The following is a 19,991-nucleotide window of genomic DNA, read 5'->3' as shown; positions in this document are numbered from 1 at the left end:
TACCAGAGTTGCAAGTTTTATCTTTTACAAATAGCTAGTGTTCCCTTAACACCTGCAGAGCTGTGTCAGGCAGTTAAAACTCTGCCTTTGCCTTCACTTGCTTGTACAGAGCCTCAGAGTCAGCCAGGTGTGAGAGATTCGGGCCTCTCGGGTTTTCAAGGGCATTGTGTGCAGCCCTGCACTGGCAGGTGGCCTTCTAGGCTCTTGGGAATATGATAGAGCTTTTGCTCCTTGTTATCTGATTTTTCTTTTAAATTTTTTTGGTCAGCTTGTTGTTTACCCCAGCTTTAACCACCACCCAAGGTAGCTGTGACATTAAACAATGGCCACTGTTTGTTTTTGACAAACATTCCAGGGAAAACACATTCTCAGTGAATGAACTGTGGGTTGAGTCAAATCCAGACAAGCTCTACCTGATCAGGTGGTTACAGTTGTCTGGGCGTGGGGTTTGGGGAGTCCTAGCCCTGGTTTCTTCCCCTCAGTGGCTACCAGACCATTGATTTGCTCAGCTACTGTGGAGTTTGACTGGGGGCAGGGTACTGGCAAAGGGACAAGTCAAAACACCACACATCTCACTCATAGCTAGATTTAGCCGTGTTTCTTGAATAAGTGCACCTGGGATTGTTGCAAGTCTTTGATTATTTTCCAGAGTTTTGAAAAAGTTGCTTTAGACAATTTTTGCTTATGTTGTCATTACAGTTATGGAGGAACGGGTTTTCAGAGATGTTTACACTGCCATCCCTACTTATTTATGATTTCTTTGTCTTTGTTTGTAAATGTATTCAGTATAATGAATAACAAACAGTTTGCATTTGGGAGATACTTTTTTTTTCTTTTTTGGCTGCACCACTTGGCATGTGGCATCTTAGTTCCCCGACCAGGGATCGAACCCGTGTGCCCTACACCAGAAGCACAGATTCTTTTCTTTTCTTTTTTTTTTTTTTTTTTGCGGTACGCGGGCCTCTCACTGCTGTGGCCTCTCCCGTTGCGGAGCACAGGCTCCGGAAGCACAGGCTCAGCGGCCATGGCTCACGGGCCCAGCTGCTCCGTGGCACGTGGGATCTTCGCGGACCGGGGCACGAACCCGTGTCCCACCTGCATCGGCAGGCGGACTCTCAACCACTGCGCCACCAGGGAAGCCTGGAAGCACGGATTCTTAACCACCGGACTGCCAGGGAAATCCCGGGAGATACATTTATATTTAATTGCCCTTGTAGTGATCATGGTAGGAATGTATGTAAGATTAAGAATATCATGCTCAATGTGGAAATGGCTTTAGGTAATTAACATAGAAGAAATAGAGTATACAGACTATGTGAGGAGACAAAGTGTGGACAAATCCATCTCTTCAAAGCTGGAAGGTTGTTAGAAGTGTCCATTTTTCAGAGGAAGACTCTGAGGGCTAGTAAATGTTTGCTGAAGTTTCAGAAATTGTTCTTCAGCCACCGTATCACTGTTATGGCGTAATAAGATAGCAAAACATGCAGAGAATATTAGAGAATTAGGCAAGTGAGATACTCTCTGATGTGCCAACTACAGATAAATAACGTTATAACCAAATTGATTATGTTTTAAAAATGTTTTTTTTCCTCAAATTTTGCTTTGTATTCTATGTCGTAGGGACAGTTTCTTTCTGTAGGGTAATGATATTTAATATTTTGGAGGTCATGGGTCTTTCTGAGAATCTTAAGAATTATCACTTTGTTCCTCAGAAAAATGTACATAATATACACGTATGCTAAATTTTTACTATTTAACATATTCCTGGAAGGTTATTAATGGCTCCAAGTTTAGGACCTTACTGTCATCTGTTTTAACCTGTGGTTCTATTATATTCCTCAGTTTTATGATTTTTTTCTGTCAAATTTAAATTGTTAAAACAATTACTGTTACTCTTATGGAGATACTAAATGTCAGATTACTGTTTCATGATATTTTTCTTCTCTTTATAAAATGGACCAGACAGCTTCCCAGCTGTGTAAAATGTGTCATAACACTGCTTTCAATCAAGGTTTCTTAGCTTTAGAAATTCTGTTTGTGTGACTTTACATAATTATTTAAGGTTTTAAATTAAAGCCTTGTTTTTAAACTTACATGTTTAGAATTTTTTATGTATCTGCTAACACTGTTAATATTACTTTATTATTTTTCAGTTTCAGTTCAGAAAACCCTGGTAATACACTGTCTGTTATAGTAAGAATCTCTAAACCCTAGCCAGTATGAAAGTCTTAAATCTACGCAGCGTGTTGAGTTTGGACGATAGCCACTGGGCGTTTGTCAGTACAGCTCAGTGAGTCTCTTCGTGGCATCATATTGACTGTGTATTAATACAGGGTATTCTGTTGGGCCGTCAGTTGATTGTTTAGAATGTAAATGAGGCTGTTGATGGATCTGGTGACTGATGGCTTAAATTCCAATTAATCAATTGCTTCATCAGTTTCTTAATTCAGATCAAATATCTCCTGAATGCACACAATTCTTTTAGTGGTATTAAGAGAAATTAATGCTTTAGAACTAATTTTCATCAATCTCTTATAAATGCCAATATCTTTTTCACTTGCCTCCTAAGTGATGGCATTATCGTTTAAGTGTTTGGGACATATTACAATAGCTCAGCTGTCACTTGTTAGAGGGCGAGGGGTAGGTAAATGACACTGTACTCATCCACATTCTCTCCGTGGTGCTATTCATCTTGCCACCAGCTTAAAAATTTCATGCAGAGTCATTAAGCCATATAAATGATTTAGAAATTAAGTTTAATGGCAAACGATCTGGTGTTATATATGCAAAGTCAATGTCTATTTTTCTTTTCTTGGGCACATACTGTAGCTATCTCTTTCAGACCTATTGGATTTGTGAGCTGTTGCAGGCAGTCTGCTAATATTACAGGGTAACTTATTACAACATATGACAGACTCATGTGCCCTGTGTCACAGTGTCCCATCAATTACTTTATCACCACTTGATGCGGCTCTCCTAGGTGACATATACACGAGTTGATCTTCATTTGATTGTCATTAAACCTGTCCTTTGCTGTCAACTCTTGTCAATTATACCAAATAAAATCAAGTATTCATAAGAAGTCAGTAATAGGATATAAGCAGACCAATTTAATAATTCATTTTTACCGAGCCTTAACTGACATCAGTTGTAGCTAGTGCTTGCTGTGAAAAAATTACTAGATATACTTTGTGTAAGACAAGTCAAGTTGGCCATACTTCTGATTTTGCTGCAGTTCATTCCCTCTCTCTGTCTTTCTCTCTGTCTCTTTAAATCATATCAGTTACTGTGAGCCTAGTAATGTAATTGTACTTGAAGATAAGTAATACGTCAGTTTCCTCTAAATTTTAAAAATAGTGTGTAATTATTTAACATGAGGCATAGGCATACCCTTTTACTTTTAAGAATGGCAAGTATATTGTTTCCAGTGTTTAATAAGTTTATAGACATCTACATAAGGTATTAGTTTCACTTTTAGAAACACAAAATGTTTGAAACTTAAGAGACTGTAGATATTCTCACCTTTTCCTATTTTCTATGTTAGAAAGCAAACCTGGAGCAGAGCTGTTGGCATTGATGTCTCAAAGTCTGTGTCATACAGAATCTAGAATCCAATCCCTTTTAAGTTGCTTTTATACTTTATAAAACACACACATACAGATATATATAACCATGCATATATTTAAGAGGAAAAAAAAATCAATCTTGAGTAAAAGGTTTAAGTGTAAAATAATGGATACTGCAAATTTCCTAGTACTCCTTTTTAGTTGAAACCAGTTATTCTCCTTATCATAAATCTTTTTTTTTTTTAATTTATTTATTTTTTATTTTTTGTGGTAAGTGGGCCTCTCACTGTTGTGGCCTCTCCCGTTGTGGAGCACAGGCTCCGGCCGCGCAGGCTCAGCGGCCATGGCTCACGGGCCCAGCCGCTCCGCGGCATGTGGGATCTTCCCGGACCGGGGCACGAACCCGTGTCCCCTGCATCGGCAGGCGGACTCTCAACCACTGCGCCACCAGGGAAGCCCCATAAATCTTTTGACAAGTAATACATAAGAAAATTTATTTACATAACTAGATATATTTTTCAAAGTGCATGAAATCAGATGAAGGTCTCATAGATATATCTTCAACTGATAAAATAGGTGATTGAAAAATCTTTTCTTAGCTCTCTATCTTATTATGTCTTACAGAAGTGACTTAACCTGTATGAATCTCCTAGTTTCATGTTGGCAACACTAATGCCTGTGCCATCGGTAGTTAAAAGGGTTAAATGCACTTGGTTAAGGAATCAGTGGGGCGCATTTCAGATGCTGAATTGCTGGTGGCTGTAATTAGTTGAAAGTGCATTGGCTCCAAGAGAAAAGTATTTGGTATTTACGCAGAGTAAGAGAGCAAGGAAATGCTTACAGATGTGCAGGGGTCCATTTCTTCTAGGGGTGGATGTGGATTCGCACGGACCCATTTTAGTTTTAGAACATTGTGCAAAAGGGGCACTGGGCTAAGCTGTGTAAAGATGTGTTCTTACATAGCTACCTTAGCTAGTTCCCCAAACTTCAGAAATAATTAGCTAAGGAATTAATAGGTTCCTGGTGTATACCATTCGCTGGCAGATTTCAATAGATTTGCCTCTAAATTTTACACCACCACTCCAGAGTAAGTCTTATTTTTTCCACTGTGCACATGAAAACCTTCATAAGGTGAAGTACCTGGACAGGGAGCTCAGTGAGTGGGTTATTAGGCAGTGCTCAGCCCAAGACTGGCTCTTCCCACTGCTACACCAGCTTTTAAGTTTTGAATTGCCTTCAGTACTGTTGACGTTTGGGGCCTGGTATTTATTTCTTTGTAGTGGTGGCTTGTCTCTGCCCTGCAGGGTGTTGAGCAGTATTCTTGGCCTCGACTCCTCGGGTGCCAGGAGCACCCTTCCAGCCCCCACCCCCAGCGCCTACTGTGAAAACCAAGTCTCCAGACGCTTCCTGAGGGCAAAATCGCCCCTGGTTGAAAATCACTAGAGGATTGTTTCATCGAGGAAAATCCCTAAAATAAATCTTCAGTATTCAGTTGTATATCTTTTGAAAGTAATTGTTTTAATATTCTTCAGAGATCTTTCTTGATAAGAACAGATTGATCCTGTGGAATTTTAGCCATGACCTACCCCAGTTCCATGTGAAGGAAGCTTCTGCTCTAGGCCAGTGCAGCCGAGAAATCAGGGCCTCCATCTCCCTGCAGCTCCCAGGCGAAGGCCAGGGCCTCACCCTGGAGGGGTACCCACCGTCTAATGCTTCTGTTTTGCTGTAGTGATCACTACTGAAAGCTGACCTGGCATATGGCAACCTCTTCCTCTGGATAAAAGGGAAAAGGCCATGAGATAACTTGTTGATGAAATTAGCTGCTGAAGTGGAGAGGACATGCACTGTGAGCTCTACTGCAGGACCACGTTTGCAGTCAGCTGTTCACCAGAGCAACACTGGTGCTGAACTGCGCTGATCAGTAGTATAATTCTACATGAAATTGATGGATAGGAGCAAACACTGATAGACAGGGGAAGGGGAGCTCGGAAATACAGATATGAGAAAAGTACAATGGAAAGTAGTCTCCATCTTTGCGGGTGTTCAAATATAAATTTAAATGTGAATTTCTGTAGTGCAGTTTCAGTTATTTGCAGTGTTCTTTTCCTGCAAAGAAAAAAGTTTGTATAATATGTTTGGTGTATATTTTCTGTGTTAATCTGAATATGTTTCTTAAAAAATTTTTTTTATTTTGTACATTTTTTAAAATTATATTTATTTTTATTTGTGGCTGTGTTATGTCTTCATTGTTGCATGCAGGCTTTCTCCAGTTGTGGCAAGCAGGGGCAACTCTTGGTTGTGGAACATGGGCTTCTCATTGCGGTGGCTTCTCTTGTTGTGGAGCACGGGCTCTAGGAGTGCGGGCTTCAGTAGTTGTGGCACGCGGGCTCAGTAGTTGTGCCTCGCGGGCTCTAGAGCGCAGGCGCAGTAGTTGTGGCGCACGGACTTAGTTGGTCCGTGGCATGTGGGATCTTCCCGGACCAGGGCTCGAACCCGTGTCCCCTGCATTGGCAGGCAGATTCTTAACCACTGCGCCACCAGGGAAGCCCTGTACTTTATTGTTTTAATTTCACAAAAAAAAGTGAGAAGGCGGTACAGAGATTTCCAGTACGCCCCATGCCCTCACACCTGCGTAGCTTCCCTCATCATCAGCATCCCCCACCAGATGATGCATTTGTTGCAGTTGATGGACTGACGCTGACACATCATCCTCACCCAAATTCCATAGTTTACATGAAAATTCACTCTTGGTGTAGTACATTCTATGGGTTTTGGCAAATGTATAATGACATCCATCCATCATTATATATATCATACAGAGGATTTTCACTGTCCTAGAAATTTTCTGTGCTGTGCCCATTTACCTCTACCCCCAACTCCATCCTGGGCAGCCATAGATCTCTTTAGTGTCTCCGTGGCTTTTTTCTTTTCCAGAATGTCACGTAGTTGAAACCACATAGTATGCAGCCTTTTCAGAGTGGTTTCTTTTACTTAGTGATAAACATTTAACGTTCCTTCTTATCTTTTCATTACTTGATAGCTCATTTCATTGTATCGCTGAATAATTCTCCATTGTCTGGATTTACCATAGTTGATCCATTCACCTACTGGAGGACATTTGGTTGCTTCCAAGTTTTGGCAGTTATGAATAAAGCTCGTATAAAATCTGCATGCAGGATTTTGTGTGGACATGAGTTCCCCAGCTCTTTCGGGTAAATGGCAAGGAGTGCAATCGCTGGATCGTATCGTAAGATTATGTTTAGCTTTGTAAGAAACCACCAAACTGTCTTCCGAAGTGGCTGCACCATTTTGCATCCCCACCAGCAATGATGAGAGTTCCTGTTGCTCCGCATCCCCGCAAGCCTTGGTGTTGTCAGTGTTCTGGAGGTTGGCCGTTCTCATAGGTGTGGAGTGGCGTCTCGTTGTTTTACCTTACATTTCCCTGATGATGTGATGTGGAGCATATTTTCATATGCTTATTTGCCATCTCTGTATCTTCTTTGTTCTGGTTTGGCCCATGTTTTAACTGGATTGTTTTCTTATTGTTGAGTTTTAAGAGTTCTTTATATATTTTGGATAACAGCCCTTTATCAGATGTGTGTTTTGCAAATATTTTCTCCCAGTCTGTGCCTTGTTTTCTAATTCTCTTGCTGATATGTTTGCAGAACAGAAGTTTTAAATTTTAATGAAGTCCAATTTATCAGTTTTTGCTTTTTTTTTAAATAGATCACGTCTTTGGTGTTGTATCTGAAAAGGCACCACCATAGCGAAGGTCATCTAGGTTTTCTCCTAGGTTATCTTCTAGGACTGTTATAGTTTTGCATTTAAGTCTGTGATCTATTTTGAGTTAATTTTTTATGAAGGGTGTAGGTCTGTGACTAGATTCATTTCTTTTGTGTATGGATGTCTGGTTGTTCCAGCACTATTTGTTGAAAAGGCTATCTTTGCTCAATAGTACTGCCTTTGCTAGTTTGTCAAAGATTACTTGACTATATTTATGGAGTTCTATTTAAAGGTTCTCTATATTCTATTCCCTTCATCTATGTCTACTCTTTCACCAATACCACACTGTCTTGATTACTGTAGCATTATAGTAATTTTTTTTCAAGGTTGGTGAATGGTTTTACTTTTGAAGTGAATTTATTTTTTTTCTTTTTTACTGTGTTCAAACACACGTAACATAAAATACACATAAGCCCCAGCCCTGGTGCCACCGTTCCACTTTCTGTCTATGAATTGGACAATCTAAGACCCTCAGGTAACTGGATTCATACAGTGTTTGTCTTTCTGTGACTGGCTTGTTTCACTGAGTGTAATGTCCTAAAGGTTCATCCATGTTGTAGCATATTGTAAAATTTCTGTCCTTTTTCAGTCTGAATAATACTTCATTGTATGTATATACAACATTTTCCTTATCTATTCATCCATCAGTGGACACTTGGGTTACTTCCATGTTTTATTTATTGTGAATAATACTGCTATGAACATGAGTGCACAAATGTCTCTTTCAGACCTTGCTTTCAGTTCTTTTGGGCCTACACCCAGAAGTGTAGGTCTGGGTGTTGCTAGGTCATATGGTAATTCTTTAAAAAACTTTTTTAGAAACTGCTGTACTGTTTTGCATTGAATATCTTCTTCCATCCTTTCACTTCCAGCTTCTTTGTATCTTTGTATCTAAAGTGAGTCTCTTGCAGACAGCATGTGCTTGGATCGCGCCTTTGTCCATTCTGCCAGTCTCTGTCTTTGGTAGGAGTCTGAATAATATTTACCTATTTACTTATTTATATTTAAAGTCATTGCTGATAAGGAGCAACTTCTTTCATTGTGCAGTTTGTTTTCCTTATGCCTTATAACTTTTTTTTTTTCCTTCATTTCCTACATTACTGTCTTTTCTGGTTGATATTTCGTAGTAAAATATTTAAATTCCTTTCTCATTCCCTTTTGTGTATATTCGGAGCTCTGCTCCTTTATAGTTCTATCCCCGTCCTTTCAGGTGTTGATGTCACAGAATTACATCTTCATACACTGTGTTCCCAAGACATAAACTAATAATTATTTTAAATGCATTAACCTTTTAAATTATGTAGAAAACAAGATTAGAAGTTACAAACCAAGTTACAGTAATTCTGGCTTTTAGACTAATAATTTCTTTAAATGTATTAATCTCTTGAATCGTGTAGAAAAAGTGCAGTTCAAACCATTCTTACAATAATAGTAGCTTTTATAATTGCCATGCATTAGTAACCTTTACTGAGATCTTTATTTCTCCACACAGCTTCACGTTACTGTCTACTGGCCTTTCATTTCACCTACCAGACTGCCTTGAGCACTTGCAGGGCAGGTCTAGTGGTCACCAGCTTCCTCAGCTTTTGTTTACTTGAGAATGTCTTGATTTCTCCCTCACATTCAAAGGGCAGTTTTGCTGGATTGAAGATATTTGGTTGCAGTTTTTTTCTTTTAGCACTTGGAGTTGATTGGTTCACTGCCTTCTGGCTTCCATAGAAATTCCATCTCTTTCTGATGAGCAATCTGGTGGTTATCTTACTGAGGATCCCTTGTATATGATAATTCTCTTTTCTCTTGCAGTTTTCAAGATTCTCTTTGTCTTTGAAAGTTTGATTATAATGTGTCTTGGTGTGGGTCTGTTTGAGTTCATATTACAGGCATGGTTTCCTGGTACTTGTAAAAGTTATGTTTACACTATACTTCAGTCTGTTAAGTGTGCAGTAGCATTATGTCTAAAAAAAAGTACAACCTTAATTAAAAAATACAAAACAAAAACAATAAGTTTTGTCTTTGTAGTAACAATTTTACTACAATAGTAAAATCAAAGAACAATGATCACAGATCATCGTAACAAATACAACAATAGTAAAAAGTTTGAAATATTACAAGAATTACCAAAATGTGACAAAGAGATGCAAATAGAGCAAATGCTCTTGGCAAAAATGGCCCTGATAGACTTGCTTGATGCAGGGTTGCCACACACTTCCAATCTGTGAAAGAACATAGCATCTGCAAAGTGCAACAAAAGAACGTGTCTCTGTGCTTGGATTTTGTTGGGGTCCTTGGGAGTTTATATTCATGTCTTTCATCAAATCTGGGAGGTTTTCAGCCATTATTCAGATATTCTCTCTGTTCCTTCTTCTCTGTCTTGTCCTTCTGGGCCTCCCACAGTGCATATGTTGGTCCACGTGACAGTGTCCTATGGGTCCGTTTGTCTCTGTTCACTTTTTTCCCATCTTTTTCCTTCTGTTCCTCAGGTTGGATCACTTCCATTGTCCTATCTTCAGGTTTGCTCATTCTTTGCTATGCCTGCTCAAATCTGCCTTTGACTCCCTCTAGTGAAATTTTCATTGCCCTTGAATTTCTTTTTCATTTCTTTTTGGGTTTTCTCTCTCTTTATCGATATCTCCATTGTGTTCATACATTGTTTTCTTGACTTTCTCCACATCTTTCTTTAGTTCTTTGAGCATCTTTTTAGACAGTTGCTTTAAAGTCTTTGTTTAGTAGAACTGCCGTCAGGTCTTTTTTGAGGACAGTCTCTGTTGATTAAGTTTTTTCCATTAAGTTGGCCATACTCTCCTGTTTTTGTTTTTGGTTGTTTTTTTTTTTTTTTTTTTTTTTTGGAACACTGGACATTTCTATCTAATAATGTGGTAACTCTGGAGATTGTCCCCCAGTGGTGGGACAGCTGGAGACTCTATAATAATAGTAATGGCATTGGAGTGAAACTCCTCAAGTACTGGAGCTCATTCAGCACACACAAACACACATACACACACATGCCTAATGGGTCTCCTTCTGAGGATGGCAGGGTACTAGTTCATTGCCTTGAAATGTGGGTAGATAACAACAGGAGTCAGTGCTTTCTTATAGGAACTTTCCCACCAGGTGAGCCAACTGGATCCAAAGAGCAGAGGCCTCTCCTTTTACATTTTATTCCAGGTAAAAGGTGAAAAAGAAGGATAGACTGCTGCCTTCTGCACCCTCTGGTGCAGTAATGGGTACCTCTAGTGGGCATTAAGCATGAAGGGCTGTTGGCATCAGAGAAGAGCAGGCCATTGTACCTCTGGACAGAAGCAGGGCAGCATTGCTGAGGGTCAGTGGAGTCTGAGCTGGGCTCCGTGTGCAGGAGCCAGCGTTGTAGGACCCACAGAGGGAAGGGGAGCAGGCTGGCCTGGACCCTGAGTGTTCAGTCAGCAACACGCAGAACCAGCCTTTCAGCAGACAAATTGGAAGGAGGGGTGGGGAGGGCCTGGGGTGAAAAGTGACTTTACAGACATTCCCAGAGTGGGCTCTGCAGTGGTGCTAAGGATGTACATCTGCACAGGGACGTACAACTGACAGTCCTGCTGCTTTACAAGCAGGGAAGGGGCTGCAATGGGGTCGGGGCACATGCAGCATCTCCTAAGGGGTCTCACAGTTGTGCACAAGATATTTATCTTGTAGTAATTTGTAAGGTGTACATTTGCTTGTGTGGCTTTCTGCAACTATTTTATTTTACAGTTAAATTTTTGAAAAACCTCAAAAGTCACTTGAATTCATTATGTGGTTAAACTACTAATTTGTTACTTAGTTTTATCTGATTCCTTTTATATTTTCGGGGTCACTTTTTTGAAGTTTGATGTGATTTGGCTTTTTAATTATGTGAATCATGTATGATCTCAGAGCGAACAGTGTAACATGGGATGCACTCCCCAAGGTGTTGCTTCTGGCCCGCCCCTCCCCTTTCCCCTTCCTTCCTGTGGGCAGTGTCCCTCCCTGCACACGCGCATACAGACACACTCACTCACGCTTTCCCCACCTTGATCTCCAGTAGCTGGTGTTACTTTGTTCCCAGTGTTGTGCACCTGGCTTTTTTCATTAGATGGTATATATCCTAGAGAGATTTCTCAGTAGAAATGGAGGCCTTTCTCATCTCTTTTTCTTTTTCCTTTCTGTCTCTTTTTCCTTCCTTCCTTTCTTTGCTTTTTTTTTTTTTTTCACTGCTGCATGTGCTCCCTTGTATTCAGCTGATTCCCTGATTTTGTGTTCCCACTCCTTTGGTTATGATTAATAATGTTGCACAGTTGCCCTGTATGTATGTGTTTTGTGCTTTGCTGTTGTGTAAGAGGATACGTTATAAGAAATGGTGTGACAGCATGGGCAAAGAGTAAATGGACTTCTGTAATTTAATATTTTTTATGTTTAAAATTGGATGGGGTTGTGAGTATGACAGTAGCTCTTTTCAGGCTTTAGCATTTTAGCTGTGCTTTTATTATTGAGCATATGTTTTATAGTGGTACATCATATATTTTATTAGCAAAGTTATATCACACACTCTTGGGTATTTTTGTATATTTACTTATTATTGTGTTATTATCAAAACATAAGCTAAAGGTAGAAATGATCAATGTAGTCTTTCTAAAATAAAGTAAACCTTTATTACTAGTAAACCTTAATAGTCTAGAACACCAACTAGGAGACAAGTGAATAAACAATGACTTCTATCTTTTCAGCAGACTCATTTTGTGAGTCAAATAAATAGTACTTTTAAGGATTTTTTGTTAATGGGAATCTGTAGATATATCATTTCTGTATCCCACTGTGCTGTGAATTGTGGCTTTAAAGTACCTGTAACTTAGGAGTTTTTCCTCTCTTATTCCAAGGTTCATGTTTTATTCGAACTGATCAACTCGATGGTGAAACTGACTGGAAGCTGAAAGTGGCGGTGAGCTGCACGCAGAGGCTGCCGGCTCTGGGGGTGAGTGTTGCTGTCATTATTCCATCATTTACTGTAGTGGCCATTTCTGTGCAGTAGATACAGTTCTGTTTATACCAACTTAATTAATGTGTTGATAATGTTTTAAAATAATTTCTTCGTTACTAAGTTCATTGAAAATTATGCCCACGTAATTTCTCTGGTGTCTTAGCACATAACCTTTTTGAGGTATAGTTTTAAATGTTCCTTTTGGCTTGACTCTTAGGTTTTCTTTCTTTTCTTTCTCTTTCCTTTTTGTTTCTATTTTTAAAACCCCCCCTCATGCGAGTAATCTTTGAAATCGAGAACTCTTGGTGGGGTTAGCTACATCCATTTTTGGTAACTGACTGACTCCCAGGAGGCTGTTCAGATACTGCTTTGGTAGAACGCACGTGGGCTTAGCCCAGCCTTGGACACCAGCCTGTCCACTTCAGCTTTTCCCTTTGAAGGTGAAGGGGAAGTGAATTGTTCCTTCCTAGGGAGGGGGAAGTGAAGTGTTCCTGTGTGTCTCGGCAGAGTGAGAAGGGGAAAGACACCTTTGGACTTCTTGCTTGGCCTTTGCTGCCTGGGGAACGGGCAAGAGGTGGGACCAGAGGGCACAGTACTTAACGGATCTCAGTGTTTTTAGTGATCTCTGAAACAGATCTCACGAGTGCTCAGAACCTCCTAAACTGCTATACTTCTTTTTTTTTTTTTTTTTTTTAAGTCAAAATCACGGTTGTGGTCATTTGGTGTTTGTTTTGTGTTATACGTATGATTTATCTGAATGAGAGAAGCTTTATCTTACATGATTTGCTGATATTCACTGGAGAGTAAAGAAAGATTGAGGGTCTTCAGAATGACCTTGGACCCAAGCAGTTGTTGGTTAAGGGAAAGGAAATTGAATCCTCTGGATTTGGTCACTTTCCTTAGATGGGTTGGATTTGATAGGAATAGCTACTGCACATAGCTTACAGTTAATTACTGTGAATAGCAGGAACCTTCCTTATTGTAAATATTGTACTTTCTGGAAACTAAATCTGTTTGGCATGTATAAGGCTTGGCAGTATTTTGTTTCTTTAGGTATCTTCCATTGCCTGTACTTAGGTAGTACCAAGGTTGAAATTCATTCCTTGCTTAGAGTTTGTTGGTTTCTTGGAGCTGTGGGTTCCTGGTTTTCTTCTCTTTTCCGTCCTCCTTTCTGCGCAGACCCCTGTCTCTGGGACACGAGCGACAAGTGTGTTAGACTTGCTGTTCCTGCAGGTGTCGAGCTTCTGCTGCTCTCTTCTCAGTCTTGTTCTCTTTCTGTGACTCAATTTTGACAGTTTCGGTTGCTCTTTTTTTTTTTTTTTTAGTTGCACAGCTTTTGGGATTTTAGTTCCCTGACCAGGGATTGAACCCAGGCCCTCAGCAGTGAGAGCACGGAGTCCTAACCACTGGAGCATCAGGGAATTCTCATTTTGCTCTGTCTTTAGATTCACTAATTTTATCTTGTGCAGTGTCTAGTCTTCTGTTAAGACCACCCAGCTCATTTTTTTATTCCAAATCTTGTATTTTTAATCTCTGGAACCAGGTTCCACCTGGTCACCCATTTTTGTTATTGTTTGAATACTTTTCTTTCCTAATATGTTCATAGTTTCATTTAAATCTTTCAGCAGTTTACAACACTTATTCTTCGTCTGTTAATGCCATTGTCTCTGTTATTTTGGGCATGTTTCTTCTTAAAAAAATGTTCTCCTTGTTACAGGTCACACTTTCCTGCTTCCTTGCACAGCTGGTAATTTTTAGTTGGATGCTGGATATTGTAAATACTATATTTTTTTCTTCCTTCAAAACCTGTTGATCTTGATTTTCTTAATTCAGTAACTTGTGGATAAACTTGATCTTTCCAAGAGTTGTTCTTAAACTTTGTTGGGGTGACCACGGCTCACGGGCCCAGCCACTCCGCGGCATGTGGGATCTTCCCGGACCGGGGCTCGAACCCGTGTCCCCTGCATCGGCAGGCGGACTCTCAACCACTGCGCCACCAGGGAAGCCCCTGTTATATGTTTTTAAAGAGGTCTTTATATATAGTTTGCGAATCATCTTTCATTCGTTTGTTTTAATCTCTTCTAAATATTTTCATTTATAGTTTCTGTTGTCCGTATAAAAGTTTAGCATCCTTATATAAGGTGACCTAACAGTAATTTTACAATAGTCTTTAAAATAGTTACTTATGTAATGTGATAGAAGTGCTAATTATTACTATGGTGATGATCATATTACAATACGTAAATGCATCAAACTGACTTGTACACCTTAAATTTATACAATGTTATATGTCAAGTATATTTCAATAAAAATATTTTTAAAAAAATAAATAGTTACTGCTTTTGGTTTTATGCTTAGACCATTTCCACTCCATGACTATGTTTTAAATGGTTACTTTAAAATCACTCCTCCTTTACACATGAACTCTCCAGTCCAGCTAGCATTTGTTTGGAGTCGAGCTCTGAGTAGGAAATCAAACGTAAAACAACCTGCTGGCTGGTCGTAGCAGTACCGTTTGCTGAATAGCTCACTGTTTTAGCACAATTCTAAAATTGCCCTGGGAGGTTCCAGCTTTAAACTCTCGCCCTCAGTGTGTGAGTGTGCAGGGTTCTCCAAACCTTTGCCGAGTGAGTACGTGTCGCAAACCTGTTCCCCCAGCCTGTTTCCTGACTTTTCGCTTTAAAATACCTTTTGCCATATAACTTTGTTTAGGTAAATATTAAAATTAACTTTTGTTTAGGTAAATATTTATACGTTTTCCTTTTTGTTTGTGGATTTTGTGTTGTGCCAGAAGGCTGTTCTCCCACCAGTGTTCATTTATCATCTTAACCACTGTCAGTGTTTGTCAGCGGGTAGTCCAGAAGTGAGAGGCTGGCCATTAGCACTTACTGTCTTGTAATTATTAAAATATTCCCCGCACATGGACCCGTAGAGAAGAGAGTTCAATCACATCATGAAATCTGTGTGGCTGAACGATAGATTTATGAGTGAGGTCCAGTAAGCCCTTGTTAATAGAGCCTGCAGCTGGGCCGCAGTTTTCTCTGCCCAGGCTCTTCCTCTCTGCTCTCTCCAGCCTCACTCAGACTCCCAGTGTTTTCTGTGTGCTCTTCCTTCTTTCGCGTGGTGAGATAAATCTGTGCTGTCGCCTTGTCCCTGAAGACACCCAGCTTGCAGTTCTCACGCTACTTGTTAAAATGGTTAGTTTTCATCCTGAGACAGTCGTGGAGCCTGTTGACTTTCTAACGTGCTTTGAGCCCATTGCTGGGCTCCCGCTGCTCTTGCGCGCTTGCCTTTTTCCTCCTCTTTGTGCTTTCTCGTTTTTCTAGTGCACGTCCTCAAGTGGTCTCTCCAGGATTGAAGGGGGAGGAAAGGTCACGAACCCCAAGTGACCGGAGGGTTTCTGTTTGCCATCAGGCTTGGAGGCCGCACCTCGGAGTCTGTCCCTCTGCACCTCACTTCCAGCAGTCACAGGTGCTCCAGGGCACACTGGGAAGCAGTTGCACAGAATAATCCTTTGTAGCAGATTTAATTCGCTGAGAGTGTTAGAAAAGAAGTGCATTGTTAAGATACTGTATTAGAATTTTTCTGAAAGAAAAGCCGAACGACGAGTATGTGGTATGTGATGGCACTACCTGGATTCCAGGAGAGTGGGTCAGCTGTGACAGAGGCTAGTGTCGGGGAGGGGCGTGCAGAGGACTGCTAGAAATGTCCACCCCTTGGTCCTGGTGGTGTTGTTGGTGCGTGCTTGTATTCCAATGCAGAAAATTGTACACTTTAAGCATGCATAATTTATTGCTTGTAAACGATATCTTAAGAAACTATTTAAAATTCTACTATGATGTTATCTATATTTTTGAATATTCCCTTTGCTGTGATCACAGGAGGTACATTTTATTATATTCAATATTATAAGGATGTTTTCCTCATTTTTATTAGTGACAGATATGTATAAATTGCAAAATACTTAGAAAGTCAGAGTATGCAATTCATGCAGTGCTACTTTTAAAATTTTATGGTTGATACACTTTGATAAAGAGTGTGTTAAGCATTTGGGTGAAGTAACTGGAAAATGAAAACGTTTTAAGTTTTGATATTATCATAAAACCAAAAGGCAATATATTTTAGAAAACAGGAAATTTAGCTGAATTTGTGATTCATCCATCAATTTATTTATTTATTTATAAAATTTATTTATTTATTTTTGGCTGCCTTGGGTCTTCGTTGCTGCACGTGGACTTTCTCTAGTTGCGGCACGCGGGGGCTACTCTTTGTCGTGGTGCGTGGTCTTCTCATTGCGGTGGCTTCTCTTGTTGCAGAGCACAGGCTCTAGGTGTGCAGGCTTCACTAGTTGTGGTACGTGGGCTCAGTAGTTGTGGCTTGAGGGCTCTAGAGCGCAGACTCAGTAGTTGTGGCACACGGGCTTAGTTGCTCTGCGGCATGTGGGATCTTCCTGGACCAGGGCTCGAACCCGTGTCCCCTGCATTGGCAGGTGGATTCTTAACTACTGTGCCACCAGGGAAGCCCCATCCATCAATTTAAATTTGTAGCTTCATATAATTTGACATATCAGGTATAGACTTTTTTTCATAGGAAAGAAAGCTCTAATTTCATTATGGACATAGACAAGGCAATTTGGTTTTTCATCAAATAGCTTACGCTGTCCATAACTGTCACTCATTTTGACTTTTCTGTCTCTAATGTGATGGACCTGGGGAGTGTTTGGTGACATTCGCTGTTTGTCGCATCATCAGTGGAGCATTGTGTCCACAGTGACACCAAGAATGATTAAACCTACAATCCTTAGAGCTCTTTTTAAAGAATTGAGGATGCCACCAAGAATAAGCTCTCGAATTCTGTTGTGTCCAGAGCACCTAATGTGATCAGAGAATTGAAATTTAGTTGGAGCGGTGCTGCCGATCCAAACCTGTGACGGCAGGTCCGGCTTCTTGCTGTCGCGGACATGGAGACGTGTGGGAATGTGTTTCTGCTCTTGTGATCAGGCAAATTTATTAACGACAGTGAGGGCACAGTAATTTTCAATAAATCATGACTCGCTGATGTATTTCAAAAGATCCATATAGGAGTAAACAATACCATTTATATTTAATTAGTTTTATTGAACGAAAGGCAACTTTATTGGTAATGAACCACATGTTATGATTAAGGATGTATTTTAATGACCTTTAAGTAATGCGAACAAATGTTGCCCTTGACCTAATAGCAGAGGCTTTCCTACATTATTGAAAACTTCAGAATGATTTTTAAATTATCATGAAAAGCTTCGAATGACATTCTCATTATTGTGCCATTATTCAGTCATTTGATGTCTAATGTACTAGATGAAATGCATTCCTCTAAATGTTCATGTGCATGTGGAAATACGGGGGTTGTTGCTAGGCTGTTCTTTATTTCCATGTATCAAAAGGCAGTCTGTTATAGGAGAACTTCATTTTTTGAAAATGACTGTGACGGTATAGGACTTAAATGACGAGTGATCCTCCAGCTTGCCTTGTGCCAGGAGTCGGTTGGCTGTCTTTTCACAAGTCTAAAATTATTACGCAATGCATTTCTTCTTGTGTAAACTAGCCTGGCTTAATTAACTTGAACATAAATTTTTATTAGTTAACATATAATCTAAGCTGCAGTAGCAGACCCACTGTGGTGAGCTGGTGTGTTCACCCTTCATCCAGTGCAGCGTCTCTGTTCTTCAGAACCTTAAAAACTAACCTGCACGTATTTTGCAGGCCCACTTGAAGGCATGTGAATGAGCTTCCCCAAGTTTAACGAGCTCTCAGAGAACTCTCACGGCAGGATGGGAGTGAGCTGTCCCTCTGCCCCACTGGCATTCTCAGCTGGCAGGTGCTGTCCTCAGCCCCAGGGGTCTGTGTGGTAGTTGCTGTGTAGGCAGTGGCCTCCCTTGCAGCCTGGAGTCATGGCTACTGGTCTGGAACTCAATAGTGGCCGTGGTGTTTTCGGTAGAGGATCATTCTGAGAGTGATGTTTGGAGGTTCAGTCATGAGCTCAAACCTTCCTAAGGCTTTGGAAGCACTGCATTCCATGTGTTAAGTCCCTTTCTGCTCTGAGATCTGGAGTGATACATCCCAGATCCAGAGAGACGTTTCTTCTCCCTCACCTAACAGCCCAGAGGTGGGTGGTCCCAGCTGAGCGCGCAGCTCTGTCCTCCGCAGTCAGTGACCTTCAGCCGCGTCCCAGTGTCTGCTCCCCTGCAGCCTGGCCAGCGGGAGCGGAGGGCACGGGGGTGGGGCAGCGGCCTCGTCACCCTCCTCCCTCCAGGTGAGCGGTGTGGGGAGGGCTGGCTGTGACCGTACTGAGGGGGAGCCACGCGCCCACGCAAGGTCGCAAGTTCCGTCTTAAAACGGCGACGTGAAGAATGGTGGAGAGTGGTGTCTGTCATCATTCCTTCATTTTGTTTTCCATCGAGTTTCTTTGACTACTTCCTACGCTGCTTACTGGGTGGTGTACGCTAGCGCTTCTCCGTTGGTTCTCCTGGAGGGTTTACTGCCCTCAGAGCAGGCTGCTCCATGTAGAACTGTTGCTACGATTACCATTTTTATTAGAGTCACTTGTTCTCCAAGGAGCTTGAAGCAACATGAAAACTTGTATGTCCGTCAGCTACGTTGGAGTAGGAAATAAATGAAATGTAAGTGCCAAACCGTCCGTATGTCTTCTAGGAAGGAGAGGAGCCATATTAGTTGTAGAGTGTTGCCTGTTCTCTGTTGAAGAATGTTTTCTTGAAGGGATGGAGCTTTCCAGACAGCCCATCAGGCAGGGCTGCCCTGGCAGAGGAGCTCTCCTGGGGAAGAGCCCACAGCCAGCTGCCCCTCCTGAGAGCCGGTGGGCGGCCGGGAAGGCAAGACCCGTGTCAGCCGAGCCCTGAGCCTCTGTGAATGTGGAGCGGCAGGAGCAGAGGGAATGAAGACGGGTCTCGAGGTTGCTGTAAGAAATCTGGGAGGACATTAAGTCCAGACAGGAGCTGTGAGAAAAGATCAAGAGCAGAGTAAGACCTCTTGGAAAGACACGTGATGGCAGAGGTCCGTCGAGTATCAGGACAGGAACGTGGCTCAACAGGGGAAGCAGAGTGGCACTTCCGGGTCTAGCTTGGTCCTCAGCACCACCTGTCCTCCTCCTCTGCGTGTTGTTAACTGTCCCGAGGTAAAATTGGCATACAAAAAAAAAATTGCCCAGAATTAAACTGTGCACTTCGCTACACCAGTGAGACCATCACAGACAAGATAGGGAAACCCCTGTCACTGCCAGCCTGTCATCCTTTGTGTGTGTGTGGTCAGCTGGGGTTCCTCTTTTCGATAGCAGTGCTTTCCCACTTTTCCACTCTCCTGTAATTTCTGCTCCACCCGCCTTTCTCTCATCAGGTGATCTTACCTTGCAGAGAAAAAGCATTAAATCAAATGGAAATCCACTCCATTTCCCACCCTCCCGGCACCTCACCCCCCACCTGCTGGTGCAGCGAAGCCGTGTCCCCTCTCCTGTCTGAAGGGAAGTCTTCTGCCGCCTTTGCCTCCCCCTGCTTTCTCGAGACCTCCACCTGCCGGTTACTCCCTGCCTCGCCTTCTCCTAGCCTCTCCCTCTGCCGACCCCTTTTTCTTAGCCCTCAGGCCTTCAGCCAACTCTAGTGTCTCAGGTGGCGCTTCCTC

The 19,991-nt window shown here is 41.5% G+C and overlaps 1 protein-coding gene across 4 annotated transcripts in view; it reads left to right on the top strand.

The window, feature by feature from the left end:
- The window catches only part of ATP9B (ATPase phospholipid transporting 9B (putative)), a 217,092-nt gene that overhangs the window by 63,044 nt on the left and 134,057 nt on the right, over positions 1-19,991 (top strand). For all 4 annotated transcript variants that reach the window (XM_079941711.1, XM_079941710.1, XM_079941712.1 and 1 more), the window contains one exon: positions 12,218-12,312. In XM_079941711.1, the coding sequence (XP_079797837.1) occupies positions 12,218-12,312 (95 nt within the window). The remainder of the gene's footprint in view (positions 1-12,217; positions 12,313-19,991) is intronic.

This window comes from Stenella coeruleoalba, assembly GCF_951394435.1.
Source record: "Stenella coeruleoalba genome assembly, chromosome: 14".
Classification (NCBI taxonomy): Eukaryota; Metazoa; Chordata; class Mammalia; order Artiodactyla; family Delphinidae; genus Stenella; species Stenella coeruleoalba.
The sequence above is the reverse complement of the archived record's forward strand: the minus strand, read 5'-3'. Positions and strand labels throughout refer to the sequence as shown.